At 33.5% G+C, this 12,917-nt stretch overlaps 1 protein-coding gene across 5 annotated transcripts in view; it reads left to right on the top strand.

The window, feature by feature from the left end:
- TNPO1 (transportin 1) overlaps positions 1-7,802 on the top strand; it is an 86,630-nt gene extending 78,828 nt beyond the window's left edge. For 4 of the 5 annotated variants that reach the window (XM_082457120.1, XM_082457121.1, XM_082457122.1 and 1 more), the window contains 4 exons: positions 405-504; positions 2,813-2,887; positions 4,060-4,202; positions 6,157-7,802. In XM_082457120.1, the coding sequence (XP_082313246.1) occupies positions 405-504; positions 2,813-2,887; positions 4,060-4,167 (283 nt within the window). In that variant the 3' untranslated portion in view covers positions 4,168-4,202; positions 6,157-7,802. Of the gene's footprint in view, positions 1-404; positions 505-2,812; positions 2,888-4,059; positions 4,203-6,156 lie in introns of those variants that run through there. The other variant, XR_014262245.1, reaches the window with a different exon arrangement.
- Positions 7,803-12,917: the final 5,115 nt, after the last annotated feature.

Genomic DNA, 12,917 nt, shown 5'->3' with positions numbered 1-12,917 from the left:
CTGTGGCAGTATATCCTATGTTCTGCTTCTTTCGATTGACAGTCTTTCAATTCAAGACATTTTTAGTAGTGTTTAATGGAATACAAGTCATAATACAGTTTTAAAAATGGGTAATTTACTCTTGGCTCAAGCTCATTAATAGTTTAAATGGGAAATTAAAATCAGTTGTTATTACTTAGATGCAATTTATTAGTAAGAATTGTGAATTTCAAGGTTTTCACTATATTGAGATTAGATGGGCCCAACATAATATAGTAAGTGTGAGAAACTTAAGCTTTATGAAAATTCTTTGAATATAAACATTATCTCTACTCTGGTGCTTATTCCATTAAATACTGTCCATTAGTATTGTAGTTGAACCTGCTTTTTACTTAAATGCTAAACTCAATTCTATAATTTAATAGGTGCACCTCTCTGAGAAACATAAGGGACAATGAGGAAAAGGATTCAGCATTTCGTGGGATTTGTACCATGATCAGTGTGAATCCCAGTGGAGTAATCCAAGTAAGATGTTCAAAAGGATTTAACTTTTAGTGTTCTGAATTATGAAACTCTAAAGTTTAAGCTATAATTATTAAAAATATTACCTATTTTTACTGAAGATAACTGAAACAAATTATGTTTTAAATGTGTATTTCCTAATATCTTGAAATGATGATGCCTATTTTTATTTCCTAAATGTTTTTTTGGTCCTGACATATAATAACAGCAGATTGGGAGAATAAAAGTTATATTCTTGACTTGAATTAAGCCAAAGCTTCTTTCATTCACATTCAGACGTCACTTATTTACTTTGTAAATGCTTCCTAAAACCGTGAATATCAATTTGCTGAGTTTGAGGCTGTCTACACTTCAGAGGGTGATCAAATAGTAGGATACTCTTTCTGTTACTTAGATCAGAAACTCAGTAGTGAATAAAATAGAACACTGAATCAACCATTGAAACTGCTTTAACTTTGAGAGTTTATGATTTAGTGATTTATTCATCCTTAATTTCATTTCTTACGCTATTTCATACTATATTTAGACGTCTTTAGCCTTTAAAAAATTATTTGGCGGCAGTACTAAACGTGAATCTGATCAAACCTCTGGATCCAGCTGACACACAAAACATAAAGGAACGTGTTGATTTACACCGTATGTATGAAATCAACAAAATACAGGCTGTGGGGCTATAGGTTAAATGCCCCAGGTTCCTCAACAGATGAATTGTAAGGAAAAGAAAGTATGGGAAGGGTTTTCCAGAAAATAACCTTTCACTTTCAAGGGATAGGTGCTTTGAACATTTTTTAACTGAGACCTTTTGATACTTCCTGTCTTACGTGGATTACTGTGTTGTTTGTTAATTCAGGTTTAGAAACATTGTGAAATACCAGCTTATAAAATTCAAAATTGATGTAGGTGATAGGCATTGAAAACATATGAAGTAGAACTGGAAAAAAAGTCTTTTGGCTAATTTTACATTTGTATAACATTAATAACTTACTATTAAAACAAGCCAGTACTGTCTTAAATGATGGTCCCTAGTTGCAAAATAACCTCCTGGCATTGAGTTTCTGGGTTTTTTCCAATACTTAAGAACTTTGTGTCACCTTTAATACATTTTAGAGGTATCTGATGTGGTATATACCATATTAAGAAGAAGCATTTTCATACAGGGTTTTTTTTTTGTTGTTATTGTTGTTTTTCCTTTTGCATTAACATTTAAGACAGTGACAGTAACACGTGTGGTCATGAAATCACTACCAACTTAAAAGTTGGTATAAATGTCTACTTTTTACATACTTTATTTGGGTATGGTTAAAAGAAAATGTCTTAAGTTTTATTCTTTTATGTTTAAATTTTTAATCACAAATTCTGCATGTATATATAATTTAAATTTTTAACATCAGACTTTGATATTCAGAAGACACCAGAATCATAATTCGAATAAACCATAAACTTTGGGCACATGGCATTTTATTTGCTTAAATATGTGTTTTATGCACATATTTTAGTATTAGTGATTTTATTTGAAATTAATGAGGTTTTCTGAATTTAATAGTAAAATTTAAAGTAGTTGTACATCAGCAGTATCTTGTATGTTGTATGTTGAACTGTTGTTTCAGTAAGATAGTCGAACTTGAAAAAAAATGAAGTATTTCAAGCATATACCTGTCACTACCTTGTTCTTTTAGTCAGAATAACCTGATTATCTTATAAATAATAGTCTGAGCATTGGGGGTTTTTTTGTTTGTTTGAGTTGGGTTGGGCTGGGTGCTGTTTGTAACTACATAATTTTTCTTCTAACTTATCATTTCACTTACATTTCTGTCTGGAGGTGGATCTTGAAATTTAGATCTATAAATTCCTATGCTTTAAGTCAAACTTGTTTGGTGTATACTTAACTAGCTTTGAATTATTTCTAGGCCAATCAGAACTGTAAAATTATTGAATTTATATAATTAATTCCATAAATGAAGATTTTTTAAACTGGTGCTTATTTGATGCTTTCAGTCCTTGCTGATGCTACACATTTACTAGACTGGGGTTTTGTAATGTAAAATGAAATATTGGGTTGGCCAAAAAGTTCATTTGGGTTTTCCTGTAGCACTGAATTCCAATATAAACTGAATGAGTTAGAGGTTCCTTGATGGTGGAGTAACAGGGACAACCATTAAGAAATTACTTTAATTCCTTATTATAGCTGTTTAAAAAAGTTGTTTTTTTTTACCTAGGATTCTGTTGATATATATTCTGAAGTTTACATGTATCTTTTGTTGTGTTTGACAAATACAGTATCAATTGAAGATGTATTTCTTGCTTGTTATAGGATTTTATATTTTTTTGTGATGCTGTTGCATCATGGATTAATCCAAAAGATGATCTGCGAGACATGTTCTGTAAGGTAACTAAAAAGTCTTTATGATGCACATCATGTGACTGTTACAGTCTTAGTTGGGAAATTTAAATTATGTTTTTATTTCATATGAAACTTAGACTCTTCAAATCAGTACTGGTAGACTATATAACCTTTGTTCTTGGTAATAAAGAAGTTGACTTGATCTTTTCTTAATATACAGTAGTGACTTTGTATCAATAGAGCATGTATTTTAAAAATATTTTCTCAAGCAGTACCACTGATTCATGAAGTCCCGTTATCCCACCTATGCAAAATAGCATGTATTTTCAAAGATGGCTGACTAAGATTGGAGTATAATATAATCTATTGAACAAAGTAAATCTAACTGGTCGCAGCAAGGATTAAACCTGTGTGTTTTAGTAATGCCCCTTGTGGTTAACTCCAGTCAGCCCTCAGCCATAACAAAATAAGAAATAAAATGCTGCTACACATTTGAATTACCTAATATTAAAATTAGTGAACTAGGGCTTCCCTGGTGGCACAGTGGTTGAGAATCTGCCTGCCAATGCAGGGGACACGGGTTCGAGCCCTGGTCTGGGAAGATCCCACATGCCGCGGAGCAACTAGGCCCGTGAGCCACAACTACTGAGCCTGCGCGTCTGGAGCCTGTGCTCTGCAACAAGAGAGGCTGCGATAGTGAGAGGCCCGCGCACCGCGATGAAGAGTGGCACCCGCTTGCCGCAACTAGAGAAAGCCCTCGCACAGAAACAAAGACCCAACACAGCCAAAAATAAATTAATTAATTAATTTTAAAAAAAATTAGTGAACTCTATAGTTGCAACTATGAACCCCCAAAGCTTTGTGTATTTTCAATTTGAATAAACTTAATAAGGCATAAAAATGTTAATCCCTTGGGTGAATTCTATACCTTTTTGCTTGCTTTTCATTACTACTATGTCAGATTGCTTAGAGTACTTCTGTTACTAGGACACTTGCTGAGTTCTAACCTTCTCAAAGCAAAGTGCAGCATACTCTATGAGGTGCTTTTAGGCAAGGCATGGAATGGTGTAGAATTCAACAAAGTTTGAGAATAACTACTTTAATAGGGGTAAAATTTTAGAATAATAAAATCAGTAGTGTTTGATTTCAGAAGCTACGCAGATATGAGAGTTTCTCTTTTGTTATTGATAAATTAATGATTTTTTACTTTTTTGCAGATCCTTCATGGATTTAAAAATCAAGTTGGGGATGAAAATTGGAGGCGTTTCTCTGACCAGTTTCCACTTCCCTTAAAAGAGCGTCTTGCAGCTTTTTATGGTGTTTAATCTCATACACTTAGGCTGCAGTCCCATAATTAGGGGTAAGTTGTAAGAAATTTGGAATTTTCCAGGATGAAGGAACTTAAGTTAGGACTTCAGTCTAAAACTACTGAATAGAATAAAAGCTATTTGTTTTCCACAGAGGTTGAGTAAAACAGTCTCATGTTATATTTGACTTAAAATTACTTACATGAAGGCTGGAGATTGATTGATTGATTGATTGATTGATGAGCCAGCAAGCAAGATAAAATGCATGGTTCCACTTTGAATCCTAGGTAGAAGGAAATCCAAGTTGGTGTACTAGTTGGATTACTCACCATTTCTTCAACCAATCCTTTTTTTAATTTTTGCCCTTTAAGAGGTCACTGACATTCACTGTGGCAGGGTAGAGATGATTCATTTTTAAAGCATGAATTTATAGTCTCATATATCAAGGACTTCCTATGTTGTGAGCTTTAGGGAAAACCCAAGTAGAATTGGAACTGGATTTGGTCTCAGTAAATAGGAATATTTAATATTTATTCTTCATATTTTATTGAACACCTTCCTTGTTCCCAGCACTGTGTTTTTAGAAGATCAGTGGAAGATTCTTTTTTGATTTGGGGTGCTGGAGGGGAAAGTCCACCTGCACTCTTGTTGTTTGAGTTTTTCTGACTTAAGTCAAACTAACAATTCTGGTCTTTTAGCCTTAGTTCCCTCGTTAGGTTATTTTGAGGATTAAATACTATTCTATATGTGGTGCCAGGACTTCGTATATTGCCTAACACACTAAGTTGGCTCAATAAATATCAGTAATATGGGTTAGTACAGTGAGCCAGGACACACTTCATTAGTTTTTGAACATGAACTGAGACCTGTTCAACTGGAGGGTCAGAGAGTGTACTCAGTGTGTGTTGAGAAGGCATACACTTACTTGAATTACCTTGTATGTTGGAGTTTCTGTTTGCATGCTTGCTGGTTTACTCTGAGCTAGATTTTAAACCTGGAAAGATTTGAACATCTAAGTTGACTAGCCTAAAAGGGCAGTAGAAATGGACTTGCAGCCTCTGGAATGTCTCAGAGCCCTTTGTGTGTGTTGTCCCTCAGTGGTCTTGAGTCCTTACGGCTGTCTTGTGGCTTTAGCATTTTAGAGAAGTGCTTGATTCACTTTACGTTAAATCATGAGAATGCAATAGATGAGAAATAACTTTTAGCATCAAGGGCTAAATTATTCAACAGTGAGCTAAGTCTTGAGCACTTTCGGGTTAATAACCCTGATTAATAAACCGTATGTGGTCTCTGTCATTTCACCAGTTATGAATTAACTGTGGTGATCTTCATAAATGTCCAGAGTTTCGCAGGAGTAGTTAAAGTTTTGTTGTGAAAGGACAACTGTCAGGTACTAGTTACAGTCTCCCAGTAATCTACCTTTATTTCTTAATCTTCTCATAATTAAAACTGCTAGCATTGAAAAAGTCTTTATCAGGAAAATGAAGAGGCCTGAGAGTATAGGACATGACTGAGTAAAATAAGTCACGCTCTTTTTTTTTGCTTAACGTTGGGAATACTGGCAAAAATGATACTGTTTCAATTCTCACTAAGGAAAGTGATTGTCCTAAAGAAAGTGCTAACTTAATTTTGAAGAAAGCAAGGCAACTTGTTATATAAGAAATAATCGGCTCCCATTGGGACCCATTGTGCGAACGAGGATAGATAATTAGACTGATGGCAACCTACAAGGCATATTTCATCTATATTTCATCTGTATAAAGCGCTGCACACCTCTCTGCATGTCCCCAGCTTGGCGTCACTTTTCGTATCTGATGCAGGTGACAGCTGAGAGCTGTAGGAGAAGGGAGCAACATGGTTCTCATTGACGAGCGTGATCTTAGGCAATTTGTACAGTTTCTCGTTTTCTTTAGGTAGAGATAGCATTGCTACCTGATTAATTTTGTGTTCCACTGGCTTTAAAAGAAAAACAATTTTACGTATAAAATTGTTTCTGTTTTCTTACAGGTCCTTCAGTCTTGGAGACTATGAGGGAGCCTCTGCACCCAGGGAAAATGTTACCCTTTACAGGGGGGAAGGGTAAACCAGTAGGGAATACAGTACAATCCCAACCCTACTGGGAGGGGCGGGAGGGAGGTGTTGCCGTCACTGTATTAAGTCGCTGTTGGGAAACGTTTTAACATCTGGAGCCTTTGTGGGTGGAAATCTGTCTCCAATTACAACTCTGCACTGGATGTGAAGAAGCAAAAAAAAAAAAAAAAAAAGAAAAAGCTATTCAATCTACTCACAAAACAGTACATTCTGGAATATTATGGGGAATTGTACCAAAACAAGAACCATATAAATGATGCATAGGGATGAGAAAGAGGAAAAATTCTATAGCGCACAATAAAGGAAACCTAAGAATGGGGATTAGAAGACAGTAAAGTTTTTGGGTTTTTTTTGTTTTTTTAGTTTTTTTTATTTAAAGGTTTTTATAAAATTTCCCACATTGATGGGGACTTGTTTTTGCATGCTGATGAAGAACTACACAAATGAAAGCTAATAAGAGTTAAAATCAGCTTGCCTACCCATAATAGTAGAAGCAGGTTCTTGGAAGTTACAATTTAAGGTACCCCAGAAAGTTGGAAATAAAACAAAACAAATATAAACAATGAAGCACCCTGTGAAATGCCAAATGAGTCACTCCTTTTACCTTTGTGGGGTGGGCAGGGAGGGAGGAATAAATGGGGTTGGACATATCAAACTAAAGATTGACATCTTGATTTTGCATTAAGACATTAATGTAGTGGATATAATTTGATGGTTGTACTTCATTAGATTTAATTTCTAGGCCAAGATGTTATTTTTAAAGTGCAGTTTAAGGTTCAGGCATGCATTCTGGCTCATAGTGATTGAAAGTACTTTAAATTAGTGGGAGAGTAGCATGCTTGCATCACATAGAGTGAGATTGGTATTCAGTTACCTCTGTTGCGCCAGTTTGTGTTGCAGTTTACCAGTTCAATATAGCCCTGCATTTAAAATTCCTTTTTAAGATTTGTGGATTTTATTTTTATTAAGAATATAGATATAAAGTACTGTAGTTTACAGCTAGGCCTTGAAATATCTTTTTAGGATCTGTTAGGAATAAGATTGATATTGTATTGTGTGTAACCTGCACAATGTGGAAAGCTGATATACCTGTGCAAAATCTTTGCCTCTGTGCTGTCAGTGTGATGTGCTTTCTGCATGGTTATATACTACTAGTGATTTTATCAAAACTTCTAAAACTTAAATTACATGGTAAAAGATCTGTAAGAGGCTGCATAAATGTTAGTTGGCACATAAAGACAATTGTAGAAGTTGAAGACATGATTGCTATATTTCAATGTTTATTCCCACTCAACATATTGCCTTCTAAGCTTTCTTTTTTTGTTCAAAGCATGATCTTAAAGATATGTTTAAGTTAATGGATGTAATGCAGGGTTCCTACACTGTATTGGCGCATGTTGGTGGCCCTCTGTGCCCTAGATATATGCACACAGGGTGCAAGTAAAAAGCTACAGAGTGAAAGTTGGTTTGGATCCTCTTCATTTCATTTGTTTAGCTTTTCTGTTATTTTTCTCTACTTACATGTATTCCTGTGAATAAATCCTTGTTAAGTTAACCCTTTACTTTTCCTTCCATGTGTATTTTCTTATATACTGTGAATGTGAAAACCTAACTGGTACACTTGATCTTGTGTCCATATGAAAGTGCAAGTCTTTATTAATTTGGATTGCCTGAACAGTGTATCCCATGATGATGAAGGAAAATGGAGAGATTTTTCTTTTTAACTCTGCTGGTCAGAGATGAAGCCACACCTTTCCATTTTTCAATGCTGCATATTTAATCTGCAACAGAAATGTTAAGCCATAACAACCTTTTTATATTTTAGTTTGTCACCTTCGCATTGCAGAATAAATACTGAATAACCATTTTTGTAAGCAGTTGCTCCTCTTTGCATGGTTCTCTTCCTCTAAAGGTGTTGAATGATACAGCCATTGCACTGAAGTTTGAGCTGTATGTGTGTGAATTTATAAATACCGTTTCAAAAAATTTCAGATGCATGGTAGCATGCAGAAAGGTTTTTGTTGTGTGTGTGTGTGTGTATTTTTTTTTTTTAACATGTTCTTTCACCTTCTTTCCTCTACTTTGGCTTTGCAAATTTCAGTCTGTAGAGCCTGAAATTAAATCATATTTTTAATGTACAGTTTTTTTTTTAATTGTAAGTTGGATCCAAAGGGTATGTAGCATTTTGCTTTCTAGTACCATTGCCTCACTGGGAGCTCAAAATTTGCTTCCTAGCTAGTCTTTAAAACCTGATTAGGGTAGCTATTTTATCCTTAAATTCTAGTGATATACTGTAGTTTTCCAAAACTTTTTAGAATTTAATATGGGAGAGATTTTAATATCCTGGAATAAGTAGTAAACATTTTAAATTGAAAGAATTTTAAATTCAGAATTCTCCTGAACACTTTAAAATGAACATACAAGAACAACCTTCAATAAAGTTATCTGGACCTGCGATAATTCTCTATTGACTGAAAAGCGTTGTTACCTATTGGATTGAAAAATTAATTTCTAATTAAGCAGATACGTAACATAAGAATGTGCCCTTTTTTGTAGTCACTTAACGTGTTTTTAAATTAAAAGGAAATATAATTTAAAAATACAAAATATAAATAAAATATGACTGACAACCTGAGATGGGGTTGGGTTTTTTGGGTTTTTTTCCCCCTTGAGGTTATAGTTTCTTCCTAATTATATTTCAGATACATAGTATAACATAGGAATTTGCAGAAGCCATTTAAGTTATCTTTTGAGGTAAGCTCTGATTTAGCGTTTATTCTGATAAAACTTAATACATCATGGGATATATATATAAAGCAACTTAATTCTTGTGGTGTAGTCTAATAGTTTTGAATGTTGACTGAATGTCTATGAAATTGTGAGTTTGTCTTTGTTACATTCCAGTGTTTCTGCCTCTTGGCATGCTTAAAAGCACGGCTTACTTCATCTGCTCCTTACACACTAAAGTGCTGTTAGTGTGCTCAACTACAGAAATAGCCGCTGCTAAGTGATGTAGATTTTCTACTTGAATATTTTTATGTTGTAGGAACCTCAGGAGGTCAGTGTTTACTGTTTTATATATGCCTTCTTTTTCCTGTTTGAGCTTCTCTCTTTGAAGGATTCTAACAGAACAAAAGCTGCTGATCAACCTAAGTTGGAAACAGAAAGTGTATTTAATATAATTTAAATGCATGTTTGGCAGTTCCATGTTACAGTCCATTAGTAAGTGAACCTAGTGCCACAGACATTCATTTATTCAGGAAAGAATTTTGCTTTTTGTATTGTCTAATCTCTTTAATAACTTCATACTGTGTAAAAAAAATCACTTTTTTATATTTTTTGGTTGGTTATTTTCCAAATAATCAACATGTAAATAATCTTTAAGAGCCAGTTCTGATGCTTTACATTATACTGCTACTTGATTTTGTGATGCAGGTTGGATTTCAGAAGAATAGATTTTAAAACACTTAAGCCATTACATCTTAAAAACAAAATAAGTAGCATACATTTTGTAATTAACATATTGATAAACACTGTGATTTTTTTTGTTAAGACTTTTTCATTGACCTGAATTGCTTAAATTGCATATATTGTAAAATAGGATCAGATGTATATTTTAAAATAATTTCAACTGACTTTCCTCTATTGAAATGCTTTGTCTACTCAGTTATAAAATATTCAGATACAAGTTTTATCTCAGGTGAATACTCTTGTATCCTTCTTGCTTTGGTGACGTATGCTTATAAAGAGTCATCATACTTGTAGTCTTTGTTTTTTTAGTGTATTTCATGAAGAATCTTTCCATTTAGTCTGATTTTCCAATCCTTAATTCTTGCAGACTATGGTGGTATAAGTCCTTCCTGGCGAGAATTCAATTTGGTTCTCCTTTTCTCCAAACTCTTAAGATAGGAAAGTGGAAAATTTTTCTGTCATATATTAAATTACCCTGCATAGCTGAAATGCCAGAATTAAAGTATGTCTTAAACCTTTCAGTCTAAATTTAACTTAAATCCTTTGCCATAAAGAAAAAAGTGGGATTTTTTTGCTTCATATAGTTAATCTATATTATTCATATTGAATGTATTAACAGATAACGGTGCAAAAACATTCTTCCCAAGAGAAGAGTGTATCGTGCATAACTGCAATTTAAGTCCTTCCTTTAGTAGTACTTTACACACAGCTTTGCTTATTGAATTATTTTTGCAAGTAATACAAGGGGGAAAACACTTAACTGTCGCTACTAGTACTGTTATTGAAATGTAGGCATTGAAATTTTGATGAAAACTGGTCTTCAGATTAAGGGCCTAAAATAATCTAGATTAAAAGTCAGATCAATAAAGAGCTGTGTAACAATATTATCTAGTAATAATACCATGCAAGAGCATTGTATACCTACTTAGTACCTAGTCATACTGTATTAAATATGGAGATATTTCTAATGCCTCTTAAAAATTCAGTTTTACGTGAAAGTTTCATTCACTTGTACACTTTCCAGGTGACTTGTGACTAATTTTTTCAGTCTTACATAGATCTTCCCCCATTGGTATTATATGTAGAGGATTCTTTATCTTTATGCCTAATTATTATGCGTATTAATTTTAAGGTATACATTTAAATTATAGCAACTGTTTATTGTGATTTGTATCCCAGAATGTATTGTTTTTATTTTTATTTTTTAATGTATGCATGATTTTGAGGGAAGTTAAAATGGTGATTATTTTTTTCACCTCTTGTACATTTTAAAGTCAAACCAAATCTATTTGCCAAGCATTATATCACTAATTAGGAAAATAGGCTTTTCCCGTGTATTACAATTTTTGTTCATCTACTATAGAATCCCCTTAACTATATGGCTTGGTATTATTCACAGTTAGCTATTTTGCAAGTTCAGTTATCTTCCTAAAAGCTTATACTGTAACATGGTTAGCCTATAAGGCAATGTTGGTTCCCTCCTAATACCAGCCTCATAAAGGGGTTCCACTGTACTTTCCCCATATTGCTTCATTGTTGTTTTTCCTCTGTGGATATATAACCAAATTAAGATTGGATGAATTTTATGGAGATAATAATAAGACAATACTGTATAAGTAATTTTGCTTAATAGATTATCATCTGTGAGAAGAGATGTTTAAACGTGGTTGATGACTTCACTTCATATTATAAAACAGTTTTACACTTAATATTCATGTTAATATTGGGTGCAATAATTTAGTAGTTTTAGCTTTAGTTATAAATAACTGGATCTTTCTGCTGACAACTTAGGTTGTATGAGTTATGCTTAAAAGCTTTAAATCTGATGTTTCCTGTACCTGCCACACTATGTTAGAATGTGTCCTTCAAACATATCCTCCTGCAACTTCTCAAACTGTACTAAATTGATATTTCTTGAAGTCAAACTCTGTGCTAACAGATCTTCATTTTAAATAGAATACGGTTTTAATTTTTGATAAGCTGCTGAATTTTAAAGAGAGTTTTTTGGGGCCACCAAATATTTTGGATCATGCAGAGAATATATATTGTACTGTAGTAATTTTGTATTTACATTTGTATGATGTGACATAATAGATGTGAATGTTAATCACTGCTTGACTATGTTAATAAAGTTGTTTAACTATAGATGTTTCACTCTGATTTTTAATGGAAGGAAATGAGCTTTCTTCCTCCCTGTTCCCCCATCCCATTTTGGGTCCAGATAGGTCTTCTTGTTGTCTTGTTCTTTGTTTTGTTTTTTTGTTTGTTTGTTTTGAGAGGGTTTTTTAGCTTACACTTTAGTGCACTCTTGTTTGATATCATCTATTTTTTTTTATTGAGTATTTTCTTAGTTGTATAATGTAAAAAAAACCTGTTTTCCCCACATTTTAATCCTGTTATTGATGTATTTCTAAACAGTTGATTCTAGGTTCAGCTTCCGGTGGGAGAGGAAAAAGATACTGCTCTGCAAAAAAAGGAATTAAAACTAAGTGAAGTCATGAATAAAACATTGAAAGGATAGATTGCATGAATGTGTATGAACGTCTGGCCTATTAAGGCTTTCTGGTCATCCTTCAAAAAAATAAGACTTGTAATTTTGGAAATTAATATTTACAAAAGTAGTAGTTTCCTCTTCAGGTTGTAATCCATTATTATAGTTGCATGTTACTAATTAAATGTATTAATATATTTCAGAGGAAGTGTGTGCATAACTGTCAAGTACTCTTTTTTTTTTTTTTTTTTTTTTGGATGTATAACAAGGAAAGTGCCTGAGATTAGATTAGTGCAACCCAGAAAACTTTTAAGGGAAATGAGACTTGGGGTTTTTTTCCCTTTCGTTACCTGCACATGAGAACATTTGAGATACCTCACTTGGGTTGGAGGGGAGGGGGAAGATGACACCTGAGTATCTTGTCTGAAACACATCATCAAGAAATAGTTTAAGATTCCAAGAGTTTAGGACTTAGGTTGTGGAAGAAGATAATCAAAACCAGCCTAATCATTAGTTATTCATGATTCCAATTTGCTGCAGCAATCTTAGAATGTGCCTGTAGCTAAAAATCTTTTGTAAGTCTTTAACATTTTAATGAAATTAAAGTACAGACTTTTAAGATGTTTTCACTTTATACCTGTTTTTGAACAGACTGGTGTTTTTAATCTTGTGAGTTCATAATCAGCCTGACTCCAATCATTAGCATTACATGTGA

The sequence above is a fragment of the Balaenoptera physalus genome (assembly GCF_965194825.1).
Source record: "Balaenoptera physalus genome assembly, chromosome: 3".
Lineage (NCBI taxonomy): Eukaryota > Metazoa > Chordata > Mammalia > Artiodactyla > Balaenopteridae > Balaenoptera > Balaenoptera physalus.
Note: the sequence above shows the minus strand (reverse complement) of the source record. Positions and strands in the feature narration are given on the sequence as shown.